This window comes from Ixodes scapularis, unplaced genomic scaffold, assembly GCF_016920785.2.
Source record: "Ixodes scapularis isolate PalLabHiFi unplaced genomic scaffold, ASM1692078v2 PGA_scaffold0__279_contigs__length_252992795, whole genome shotgun sequence".
In the NCBI taxonomy this organism is placed as follows: Eukaryota; Metazoa; Arthropoda; class Arachnida; order Ixodida; family Ixodidae; genus Ixodes; species Ixodes scapularis.
The window spans coordinates 1,378,923-1,392,060 of record NW_024609835.1 but is presented as its reverse complement, the minus strand read 5'-3'; the positions used below and the strand labels follow the sequence as shown (position 1 = coordinate 1,392,060).

Genomic DNA, 13,138 nt, shown 5'->3' with positions numbered 1-13,138 from the left:
GGCTCGATTTCTCGCAGACGAATTACGGCAAACAACTCGCGATGTCTGCAAACTTCGGAATAGTTTCAGTGAACTCGGTCCTGGCACTGGTTGCAAAAGCATCGGCGAAGACAACGAGCCAGTGCAGGCATCGCGGCGTCCCAACTACCAACATTCTTTTTGTTGACTGGCTGGCTGTGGACAGATATACAACAAAAACATTGTACAGTCCCGCATTAATCCACAATAGATGACTGCAACACGTCACGGCGAGATCCTCGGGCATCGGCGTCGCGTTGACGCACCGGGGGGTGCATGAATGAAGGCGTTCAGAACAATATAGACTTCTGACAAATTTGTTCCGAACGCTCCTTTCTTGTCTGCTCCCGAGTGCACGAAAGAGCAGCTCCCAGCACAAGCTCTTGACACTGACCGTGCTACGACGGCAGTAATCGGCTATCATTTGTTGCGGAGGGCGCGTGCAGCAGGCATCTGGTACTGCCAAAACCCAAAGCATAGAGCGGATTATTAGCGGTGAGGCGTAGCTCGGTGCAACGCCTTCGTTTGGCACGCAGCGGAACAGGGTTCGATTCCCACGGGCGGCGGCGGCAACAATCCGTTTTTTGAAAGGAAATTCCAGCATTGACAACGGACGCCCTACGTCGCCTACTACAACATCGGTGGTGGGAGGAGCCCACAACTGCGATCGCGGCAAGAGATTCACCAGTCCTGCGTTAACCCGCAGTATAGTCAAAGCCATAGCTACAACGAGCCACTGCAAAGCCGTTGGGCATCAAAGTCGCGTCCATGGCCGAGTGAGCAAAAATGTTCCAAACGAAATATGCATCTGACCAATTTGTTCCGATCGCTCGTTTCTTTTTGTTCCGGAGCATGCGAATGCGCGTATTCCGGAACAAGCTTCTAGCATTGACAGTGCTACAATCGCATTTAGTTAACGGCCATTTCTTTATTTCCAGAGAGCACGTGCTGAGGAAATCAACTAGTGGAAAAATTTTAAGCTACGATAGAGCGGGTCGTTGACGCTGTGGCGTAACTCAGTGGTAACGTGTCTGCTTCGCAAGCAGCGGGCCCAGGTTCGATTTTCGCAGGCAGCGGGCAATATTTTCGAGGATGTGGCAACATAGACTACGAACGGCCGATGTCGCCAACTTCGAAATCAACGACGACAACAATGACAACAACTACAACATCAACGAACGTCACTTCCAGTGGTAACAAGAGCCCATAACAGCTATCACTGTAAAAAAAAAGGTGCCTGCCCGAGCTATCTACATCCACCGCTTATCTGACGACTTGCAGCATCACGCAGTTGTGACCAGACAAGCGGAGAGGCCGAGATGAAGAAGCAATGAACGTGCCGGTCGGAAATACATTCCGCGCACCATGCTGTATCCAGAGCTGTTACACTTCTCAGCAGCCTACCACGTTCCAAAAAACCACATCTGGAGGCAATGCAATGGCTATTTCCACAAGCCACGTTAAGCGACACACCAAGAGCGTACCAAGGTGCCGCATCCAACTCACTTTTTCATCTGCTCCATGCGTGCCTGGAGGCGCTTGTGGGCAGGGCTGACCCTCCAGGCGGTCTTGATGTGCTCGTCCCGCTTCTTCTTCACAATATCCCTGAGCAGAGTCTGCAGCTTGTCGTACTCCTCGTCCCAGGCGTTGAACACCTCCAGGCACGCCGACATCACCGCCTCAAAGCGGTCGTAGGGCGCGTGCATCAGGCGACGCGTGCCCAGCACCTGACGGGAAAAGGCGCTAAAACGAGGCATCGAGGCAATTCCATACCACAAAAGCTCCACTACAACGAGCTTCACCAAAACAAAATGCTTTCACTTAATTAGATGCTGCGTTAAAGGGACGGTGCAACGATGTTCGAAGTTTGGCCAAATAATTGTGGGAGTTGGTCTCTGTCATTTCTAGATCCACGAACAGAAAACCATTTCTGGTTCCGTACGCTAGTTTTTATTTTAAAAAATGGCAAAGATTGAAGTTTTTGGCGCCTCTCAACTCGTGCGTCGGCAACAGAGTGCTTCCGAGTCACGTGCGCAGTGACATCTCTGGGGGATTATGTCACTTCCGGATGGCTTCTGCGACCTCTGTTTTTTGGCTCAGACTCTAAACACCGTGTCAACCGTGTTCTCGACCAACGTGGCATCATGGCGTGTTGGTCTCCGGCATCACACAGCCCTGAGGGGTTCCTCACATGGTAGACGAAGAGAGAGGAGATTTTGGTTTACGAACAGGAGACTCCGGTTTGGCAAAACAAGACACCGCACCCGGTAGGCATTGCCCGTGATCGCAACGGACAATATGATCGTACACGAGAAAACAAAAGTTCAGACCCTTCTCTGCTCCTCGAACAAACCAAACTGCTAGACATTACTCGAGACGTTGCTGAAGCTCTTTAATCTATGTACAGATATTTACGGAACGTGCGTTCTCAGCACAGAACGGGACATCGGCAGACCCAGGCACGTAGCCAGGGGGGGAGCCCATGGGGCCCGGGCTCCCCCCAAATACTGGGACCTCGTCTCCCCCCTACCCCTCATACAGTATTTTGTCATGGGTGGGCCCCCTCCCAAAACAAAATCCTGGCTACGCGACTGGGCAGACCGTTGGGTAGACTAAGCGGTTCGATCTTCACTCGCACGCTGGCTCACGATACTTTTTTTTCTAATCATTAGTGCCCTCCCACGTAAGCAGAAAAGAGATGCTGTCCGAGATGCAGCACAAACAAACCCGGGAACGACGGGGAGGGTGGCTGCGTAGGGGGCATGGTTTTGCTGGCATCAGGTAGAAGGTGCCACGACTACTTAATAAATTTTAGGGATAATACTAAACTTTTCACGCATTGCTCTATGCTCAAACAAGAAGATTTTTAAAAAATAGCCTTAAATTGAGCACAAAATTGCACAAATCACTAATTTACAATTGACATCCCCCAGAGTATGTCACACAGCATTTCCTGTAATTGCCACACGCGACTGCAAATCGGCGAATAGTTTGTTTTTTTCCTTCGCGATTAAGTGGCGGAATCGCTGTATCGGGGGAAGGATGCATGTTCTGATTTACTTGTGGAACAATAAGCAATATCAAAAATAAAAACGGTAAATTCTTTCAACCTTAAAATCATTGCAATGCCCCTTTAACTTCCACTACAAGGAAAAACTGCCACCTCAACGTACACTTCTTGGTACACTAGGGCTGTGCTCTGGAAAAGCCATCCAGGTGAAAGCCATCGGCTAAAAGGTTTGGGCAGTCTCGCTCGTCCACCATGAAACCGTTGGCACCATTACTACTGCCCTGTCTACTTCGGTCAGGCACATTCTTCTTTCATTGTTGCAATATTGAAATTCTTTATACCATTATTTGTCACCCACACCAATTGCATAAACCGTGAGGCATATGTACATGCCTCCTAGCTACTCAGGAAGGCTACCACGCACACGTAACAGGCGAGACGCGCTAAAGCTCGCTCATAAAATCTAAAAATGTTGGTGCCACATTCATACTGTCACGGACTTTGAAGGACTCGAGAAACAATCCGGATGTATTCTGAAAGAAACCGATTTCTACGTGCAAGCAGTCAGAGTTTAGCCCTTCTTGCAGATTGGCACGCATTTGTCGCAAACGGCCAATTTAATCTAGCCCGTTGGCATCGGGGATTCTGAGTATTCTCCGTAGGGCCCTCCAGAATATTCCATCTCTGTTTTCCCAATTATGAGAATTCACTCCCAACATTCCGACCGTCCTGCAATAACAAGCACAATCTCAAGAAAGTGCAAACAGGCTGCAAGAATGTTACTCAAAGCTGCCATCAACACAGGGGAGAATGGCCTTGGCAAAGAGGGAGGCACCTTGAGCAGCTGTCCCATCAGGTCCCTGGAAATGGCCTCCACCAGACGCAGCGCACGCTGGATCGGGTACTTGGTGGAGCGGATCTTGCGCAGGTGGGAGAAGATCCCGTGGAGCGCCAGCCGGATGCGGTCCAGCTCCGTGGCTGCCAGAAGGTCGTTGAGGGGGAAGTCCTGCCGCACAGATACCAGAGAAGTGGTTCGGCTCAAGACACAATGCCACAGTTACGGACGGCTCAAGAAACGAGGGGCATGGCGACTCTCAAGCACCTCATTGCCGCTAACGAAACTGCGCCACTACCCGACAAGAATGCCCATAAATGAATCGCGAGGCCTCTGTCTGGTTAGGAAGCGCCAAAAGTGGAATTTACTAGCCACGACTTATATAAAAAAACTCCCGACGTTTCGGGACTAGTTCAGTTTCTTGTTCCCGGGCAGGTCAATGGCTATGTTTACATGGATGCAACAGTAGAGCATAAAATTGAAAGGGAACCAATCGCACATACCCAGTCTTTCTGCTTCTTCCTCTTCCACCTAATCACAATCGTCACATGCGCTACAGGTCAGTGTATGCGTCACTCTCCCGACCGAAGACTCACGTGTAAACGAGGGACCACACTGGTCCCCAAGTGTCAGGATTCTGTTTATTAAATTTACAATTAGAGCTGATTTAGCCTAGAATGCGGGTCATTTCTGTGTGGCTTACTTAGGCGGAGCGGCCCCCGCACCCAGCGCGCCAGGACATACCTTCATGAGCGGGTTGTAGTCGTTGACGGTGGACAGGGCCTGCTTGAGGCCCGTGTCGGTGTCGAAGGAGACCGTGGCGTGGAAGCGCTTGCCCTTCTTGAGGATGTCCAGGGTGAGGGCCACCTCCAGACTCTCCCGCTTCTCCTGGATGCGCAGCAGGGCTCGCTCCAGGTTCAGCCAGAAGCTGATCTCCTGCAGGGCCGTGCCAGACGACGGGTCCCGGTCCAGCTTCGTCACCTGCAGGGCATGGACGTGGAGCATTGAGGACGCCGAGGAACTCTCGACGTGCAGAGAAGCATCCCCCTCAGACTGTCCCTCAAACGGGTCACAAAGCGGGCTAACTTGGAAGGTGCCCTTGAAGCATATTCAAAGTTTGAAATATCCTATTTTCAGGACTATAGTCTGTGGACTATACCAGGAACGGATTTATGGGTCATGCTTAGGAAGGAGGGGGAGAGGGGGGGGGGGGGGGTCTGCAGAGAGATTTTACGTTGCCCAGATATACTTTGTTGACCTAATAATTGCCATTTCACCCAAAACTGAATGTGTCTTCCAAAATAAAAAAAAAAGCAGGTGAATGTTGTTTTTATTTTTAAAAAAGTTGCCCTTGGAGGCTTAGCGGAGGCAACTGCCCCCCACACCTTCTTTAAATCCGTTCCTGGGCTATACATGTTAAAAAGTTTAAATTTTAGGCAGTGTGGACTCTACAGGTGCAAACTCTACGAGGATTTGCTTTTTCTAGATTGAGTCAATGTGACGAGACGTTACAAATTTTGCAAATGACATACTACGTTAACAATTATTTTGTATGACAAACTCTTCTGTAAGATAATGAGCGTATGTTAAGGTGTACTGTATATGAGAATTTTTACGTGCAAACTAGGCACCAGGTGCAGACCATCTAAGGAAAAACTTCTTTCAACCCATATTTTTCTGCAGATTATACACCAGAAGCAAACTACATTCCGAAAAATATGATATTCGCCGACTCACACATACATCCCAGTGCCAATGTACCACTAAGTTAGTGCTGCATCAGTGCTGCTGCCAGTGCTGATTCAGCATGGAGTTAGTGCTGGATTGTGTGTGTGAACAGGAAAACGCCAAGTCTCATGCAGCAGAGTGCTGATACAGCACCGTGTTTATAGTACTGAGTTAGCACTACAATGTTTGTGTGGAAGGGTCCTAGAAGTTTAAATTCTAGTGTGTACACTTAACTTGTCTGACTGAGTAGACAAGCAGCAGAGCTACAAGCAAGCGAGCACACGCCTAAAATACCAAGTAAACTGAAAGTGCGTTAAAAGTACACTAGTATCTCAAGAGCAGTATTTTCTAGTTCTACTAAACTGTCTCTAAAGAATGTCTTAATACTAAATTTGTTTCAGAAGGTTCCTTCTCGGGTCAATTAAGTCAAGAAAGAGACGTTCGGAGGCAGACACGCCCACCTTCTGGATTTCTCGGATCCAGCGGTTGACGCCGTTCTGCAGCTGGTTGAGGAAGCTGGAGTCCTCGACGCGGTCCCCGAAGTCTGCGGCCGTGGCTCGGCGGCCCTCCTCGGCGCACTTCTTGATAGTGGCCAGTACCAGCGGGTTGACCGGCAGCGTGATCTCGGGGATGTCGATGTTCTGCTGCAGGTGCAGCAGCCCCATCTCCAGCTCCGCTATCTTCTTCTCCACAGTCGGAGCCATCTTGTCGCCATCCCTGCAAGGGAATGCGCAACCGCAACTCTGTGCCACACGCGGCAGCTTTGGAGGGGTGCCATGGAGAAATACGCCGCTTTTGCCCACGTAGTGCAGTGGTTTTGTTTAGACACATAGTATCACTTCATCTATATTATCTAACCATGCCCCGCATCAGCGAGGGCATCAGACCAACACCTCCTAGATAGGAAGGCCGCACTGCCAAATTTTCGCCACTGTTACGATTTCAAAGTTTAAACGGCTCCTTACGGGTTAGAGGAGGTAGTACTTTTATGAACTTGCAGTATGTTAGGATCTTGCTGCTCAAATTTGAAACTACTTTTTGTTTACCTATGCACTCGTGAGGGGCTATATCTTCTCATTCCTAATTATGAAGAATCAGAAATATAACAAAATTAAACTCGCATTAACACCAAACCTCAATGAACTTCACCATATTTGAAACGAAAAATAAGCTTTAGAATGACACCCTCAGAATGTCACGAAAATAGACTCCTAAATACTACGACATCTATTTTCTCTCTCTCTCTTTATCGGAATACCCAAACTCCAAAAGCAAAGAATTCCATTCGTTGCCGAGCGTTTTGTCCCTCCCTCCCTCCCTCCCTCCCTCCCTCCCTCCCTCCCTCCCTCCCTCCCTCCCCCCCTCCCCTCCCCTGCCCAGACTCTCACCTCTCAGCCCGTCCAGTCTCCTTGACGTAAGACTTGAAGTAAGGCGCAACTGCACTGCTCACGTAAGAGTGCAGAGTCTCGTAGGGTGAGGAATCATTCAAGTTCATCACTCGCAGCTGCGAGGGAACTTTCTTGTCGGCCTCGATCACCGCACACTTCTTGATCACCACCAGGCTGTTGGCGAGAAAGTCGGGTGTTGACGAGAGTTAACCGCGGAACAACCAGAACAAAAAGGTAAGACAAATATGCACCACCATAACACTTCTGCTGCAACAACAGACGCCTTGTTTTCTCGAGGTTTCAAAGCAAAGCCAATGTAGTACCCCCTTCCAGGCTATGTGAACTGAAACACCTAATCCGGCCTTCTGCGTCTGCCGTCCCAACAAGCTCTATTATCTCTCAATTTCTCAAATAGTCCGAAATATGGGACCTCAATGCCACATTCCATTCCTAGTTCGAACCACAGCTTTCAAAAACTGGCCGGCAGGCCAAAGAAGCACGAAGGACTGTTTCAGCTCACATTGTCCGCAACAGTACAAATCCATGACCTGACTAGAAGGAACTACAAACATCAACTTGTGTTTCAAAGAAAACTGCAAGTTGATTAGAAGACTCGCTCGCTTAAATGTAGCAAAAGTATTAGTAAGCAAATTTATAACAATATTTGGCTCATACCGCGCGCCAATTTGGCTCGCTCATTAGCCCAATTAAAATAGGGCTTGCATCACGTCGGCGCTTTAATTGCTTTATTTTATTTGGGGAGCGCTGCCGATGCGGCACAGTTAGGGGTGCGAAAAATAGTAAGTGCAGCCCATTTGCCTCCATCCACTGCATTGGTGCGGGAACAGTGGTAAGGACATGTTTGGCTTGCAAGTGTTCCCCTCCACAAAGCTGAGTATGCTGGCATTGGCTAGGACTGATGTTTCACACTTGCAGCTCATTTCTGGCACCTTGCAGGGTTAATACCAGCCTTGCCGGCCAGGTGTGCCGTGTGTAAAAGTAGAGATGTTCACACTGAACTCACCTGTTGATCTTGGGGTTGGTGAAGTGTACTTCGCTCGAAAAGGTGTAGGCCACATTCTCCTCTTCGCCATCACCGCCACCTTCACCCACAAGCTCCTCATCTAAAATACAAGTACAGGAGGAAATGCTTTTCACACAAAGCAGATACGCGAGAGTTTGGGATGCTTTTCTTAATTTAGGCATTAAAGTGTATACTGAGATAGCCTTCATGGTGCAAACTCAATCTACAAGCCCTAAGCATACTAAAAAACCCAAGATTACAATAATGATTGGCCAGCTTCCCTGTGAATTTTTTTAATAGGGAAAAAGACCATGCATGAATGTAACTTTGGGTGCAGATGAGGAGTAGTGAACTAAAGGAGGAGTAGTGAGCTAGCGAGCGCTCACGGCTGCCGCACTCCGTGTCGACGGCTGGAGAGGGCGCCACTAAAGCATGTTCTGGATAGGCTGTATGAAGCGGGCAGCCAGGGCAGCTCACATTGCATTTGCTGAGCGATTAAACACTGATTCGGCATGATTACACTTCATTGGTTACAAACAACAGCAAACACAGGGTAAAGGTCAGTTCAGAACGGGAGCCACTTTGCGAAACAGACAAAGAGCAAGCCAAACCTGCGCCGAAGGCTTTCGGAACGCTCGGAACCGGTTTGATCCTCGAGTCCGTAAACGACCGCAGCGCCGCCGCGTACATCCGGGACCTTTCATCGGAGCCTGATCTCACTATTTCTTTTTAGTATGCGCCGCCTTTCTTACCACTTGGTGGCGGGCATGTCGACGGTTCATTTCTGTTTTCCGGACTTCATAAACTGCATTTGTTTCTTTTCTGATCTAAAATACTGAACAAAAACTGTTTTTATAAATAATTGAAACGGTTCGTGCCACTTATATTTTGTATTTCGACTAAAAAGAAGCTTCTAACAGCTCTGACCAGTAGTAAGCCCAGGACCAAATACCTCCCATTTCGCACGCCTTCGGTACCGCGGGCCGCCCCCGTCGGTGGAGGAGGTTTCTGCGTCGTCCATTTAAAATATGACACACTGATATTTAGTTACTCTCGCTATGCCCGACGTGGAGACCGCAAAAAAGGTAGACGCTTAAATATGATTGCAGGGCCCCTTTAAGATATATTAATTTATTAATGATTTACCTAACTCAATTATTTCTAGCATCAGATTCTTTGTGGACGACTGTGTTCTATATCGCAAAATTATCATAATTACCATCTTGAGTTCCAAATGATTTAAATATATGCCTGGTGCTCCAAATGGCTTATGTCATTAAATATGTTGAAATGCAAACTGGTTTGCTTCACTCGTAAGAAAATAACCAATCACTTTTCATATTTAATTGTCTCTGAACCAACTGACTCTGCCCCTTATTATAAATATCTCAGTGTAACACTAACAAGTGATCTAACCTGGAATAACCACATTTGAAACTATTATGGCAGGAGCTTCTCACACTCTTGGGTACATCAAACAAAATCTAAAAACAGCACCCTCCCACCTACAAAAACTGGCATATGAAACATATATGTTCGACCAAAATTGGAATATACATCAGCTATTTGGAGCCCAGGCATCAGTTTATCTCATCAGTCATCTTGAGTCCATTCAGAATCATGCTCCAAGATTTATCCTTAATGATACTACCCAACAACTAGTGTTTCCTCTCTGAAATGTGTGTCGTAAAATAACCTGCCTAAATTTATTTCACAAAGTTTACCATTTTCACCTAATGCTCCGTACTTCGCTACTTCTTCCTCCTGGCAGATCATCATCACATCTAAGCCACACATCACATGTGTCACAGATCACCAGTTGCACTAATTACTTCAACCAATCTTTTTTTCAGCAGACGGTCATAGACTGGAACGACCTGCCATCTGAGATAGTGACCAATAATGACCCCTTCCTTCTTGTTTTGCAATGCTATACCTTTTTTACTAATAGCTCAAATATTTGCAGTTTAATCACATCATATTCTTCTAAATTCTTTCTTGTTAATGCGGCACTGTTAGCAGCAACACCTGATGTTATTATGTTTTTGGCATTTTTTAAGGCAAAAGCCTTACTTGTCCCATTCCACGGAAAAGCAGTGCATTGTGCCCGAAAGATGGCCATAAAAAGATGTCATCAAGCATGCGCTGCTCAATCATATGCTCAAGGACGACGCCGTCCCTGACGTTGTCCCAGAAGTTGACTTCTAGGCCGTCCTATATGCCGTCCACTAGGCGTCATTCTCGACGTCGTCCTAGACGTCATTCTTGACGTCATCCTAGAGGTCGTCGTAGATGTCGTCGCAGTGTTAAAAGCTGCAACAGTACAACGGACAGAAAGGAAGACACAGACACAACGCTGTGTCTTCCTTCCTGTCCGTTGTCCTCTTGAACTTTTTAACCATTATGAATCCCCAACTCGCCCAACACTCCAACCTGGTCATCAGGGGCTCCGGAAGTCAATTCTGATCGGGGGGGCGGGGGTCAAGGCTCACATCCTTGCAGTGCAGATCCCCCCCCAACTTTGAAGATTTTACGCGCGGAAAAACCGAAATGGAGGAAGCGACCTTTGTTTAGCCGAAATCTTTTCTGAGTAACAAAAAGAGGTCTTCAAAATCTGTAGCACTCAAGAGCGTTTCCGTGGCCTCTTCTGTCACACCGAACAAAAGTAGGAAAATGATTGACGGATGGCAGAAATGCTTTTCGCGTCTAGGCGTCGTGCAGAAACTTCAAGGTCCCATGCTAGGCCAGCTCTGAACCCTCTCCGGCCATTATGGGATCAGTGCGCTTAATTGGCACGGTATTGGCATGGCCGAGCTTGAAAGAGCCGATCCCGAGCAAAACTTGTCAAAGAGAGTGTGCAGTCCCTCCAAGGATGTATGCTCTGGACTGCTGTTCGTCGAAGCGCTCTGCCAGAGACCAATTTCCCGCGGCAAGAGGTTTTACGTTTGGGGAGGCTTATCCAAAGCCCGAAGGAGGCCTCCTCCCCTCCTTGCATCTTTTCCGATGACAAGGAATGGTAGAAAGGTGACTTTCCTAAGCTGTCCCTGTCCTGCTGCCACTGATTAAGATGTGACCAATACGTGCGCCTCAGGGCTGGCTCAGAAGAAACGTTTACCCCAGCACTTAACAGGGGTATCAGCTTTACTACCAATTCTCGTCCCGACAAAACGTCGCTGTCCTTTCTTATTCCGCTTCAAGCTTGGAAGGCGCTGTAGCATGTTGCTCTGACTACATTAAAGGGCAACTCCGCTTCATTTTTGATATTTAGAAAACTATGTAGCCCTCTTCAGTATCATATAGGAAGACTCCATGTCAAATATTACGATCTAATTCCGTTTATATATTTAATAAACTGACCAGCAAACCTTCAAGCGAGCCAAGTCGCCGAAATCTGCCAACTCTAGCGTGAGGCGCGAGGCGCAATCATCAGCGTAGTCAATGCCACGGAGTTGGAGCGGCCAACGTTGAACCCCTTCGTCAGAGGCATGTGTACGTCATTCTCACGTTTTGTTTGTTTTTACTTCTCAGAGCGAAATTGAACGATGACGTCATGAGTTTCTCCTCCCGGTGTTGGCTGACCGGGCGCTCACGTGATCACCGTAACACGGATGCGCTAGTTTGCGCTGCTCTGCGCGCTTATCGGTCTGTTTTTCCGCTCCCCTTCTCCTCTTTCGTCTTCTCCCCTTCCTCCTCTCCCCCGGGCCATCACCGTCCACGCCATGCGAAGCGACCTATCCGCGTCCAATAAAAATTTAAAAAAAGACCTACCCGCGTCACGTGTCCTGTTTCTCGCTCCTTCCCGAACGTCACAAGACCACGTGGTTCGACGTCACGTGACCATGACTCTGACGACCCGAGACCAGTGTTGCCTGACGCAACCGAAGTTTCGGTTTCGGCATCTGATGATGTTTAAATTAGGATTACACAAATAATATTCCACATTTCGCGAATCCGAAGACGTAGAGTTGTTTAGTAGTGCTTTGTGAATGTGAATCACATGGAAGCCTAAATTTTTCGAAATTGAGCGGAGTTGCCCTTTAAGGGAGGGTTGTGGGTCAGCCTTCAGCGTCGGGGGGGCATGACCCCTACGAAAAAAACATGAGGGGGGCGGACGCCCCCCCTGCCTCCCCGGTTCCGGAGCCCCTGCTGGTCATCCTAAACATTGTCCTCTAGGCGTCATCCAAGACGTCGCTTTGGAGGTCATCCTAAACGCGTTCTTGAGCTCTTCCTCAGCATCGTCCTAGACGCCATACTTGGCGTCGATCTCTAGGTTGTCGTCCTATACATCGCGTCCTAAACTTTAATATGTGTATAAACAAAACTTTAAAACCTTTCTACCACTGGACTATAATGCTTTCGCCTTCCTACACGTAAACCGTATTAAGTGTCCTCCTGTAATTTTTTTTTTGTATGTCTCTTTTCTTATGTAATACCCTTGAGAGAAGGCCCTTAAGGGTACAATAAATGAATGAATGAGGACTCCCAAGTTGAGAGGGCACCAAATTTGGGGGTTTTACGTGCCAAACCAACGACAAGCATCTGGTACGCCCAAGCGGAGCAGTGAGGATTAAATTGGACCACCGGGGATCTTTTTACATGCCACCGAAAGCTCGGTTACACGGCGTCTCCTCCGCAATAAGCCTCCGTCAGATTGCGGGCACCTCGGCCGGGATTCGAACCCGCCACATGGGGATCCGTAGGCCAGCGCTCTCGCCTCGGAGCCACTGAGGCAGCTAAGTTGAGAGGGCACATGAGCGATCTTGCACTTCATTGCTTTTAAACTGTTGTTTTTGTTTTTTTTTACCTGGCACTTTTTTGGGGTCTTTGCCCGAACTAGTGGATGTGCCGAAACATGCACCAGCTGTCTCCAGGAAGGGCTGACATCTGTAGCAAAATTGTAAAGCCTGCGTGTGCCGCAAAGTGACAGGAGCAGTGCAGAATGCAAACGGATTGCTGAGTGCTGGAGTGCCTACTCATCCCTGCTACACAGGATGAGTAGAGGAGCAGGATTTGATTTTGGCACTTTACTTTTGACTAAATGGTATGTTTCTATGCATGTTAATGAGTTCAGTGCTGTGTATTGGTGTACTTACACGTGCTATTATATTGTTATTTAATTTTTACTTTGGGAAGCT

The 13,138-nt window shown here is 48.1% G+C and overlaps 1 protein-coding gene across 1 annotated transcript in view; it reads right to left on the bottom strand.

Annotated features, from left to right (window-relative positions):
- The window catches only part of LOC8036409 (dynein heavy chain, cytoplasmic), a 167,826-nt gene that overhangs the window by 153,304 nt on the left and 1,384 nt on the right, over positions 1–13,138 (bottom strand). The window contains exons 2-7 of the mRNA XM_029983821.4: positions 8,004–8,103; positions 6,980–7,153; positions 6,053–6,308; positions 4,608–4,844; positions 3,864–4,034; positions 1,525–1,745 (exon numbers count right to left, since the gene is read on the bottom strand). Of these exons, the coding sequence (XP_029839681.2) occupies positions 1,525–1,745; positions 3,864–4,034; positions 4,608–4,844; positions 6,053–6,308; positions 6,980–7,153; positions 8,004–8,103 (1,159 nt within the window). The remainder of the gene's footprint in view (positions 1–1,524; positions 1,746–3,863; positions 4,035–4,607; positions 4,845–6,052; positions 6,309–6,979; positions 7,154–8,003; positions 8,104–13,138) is intronic.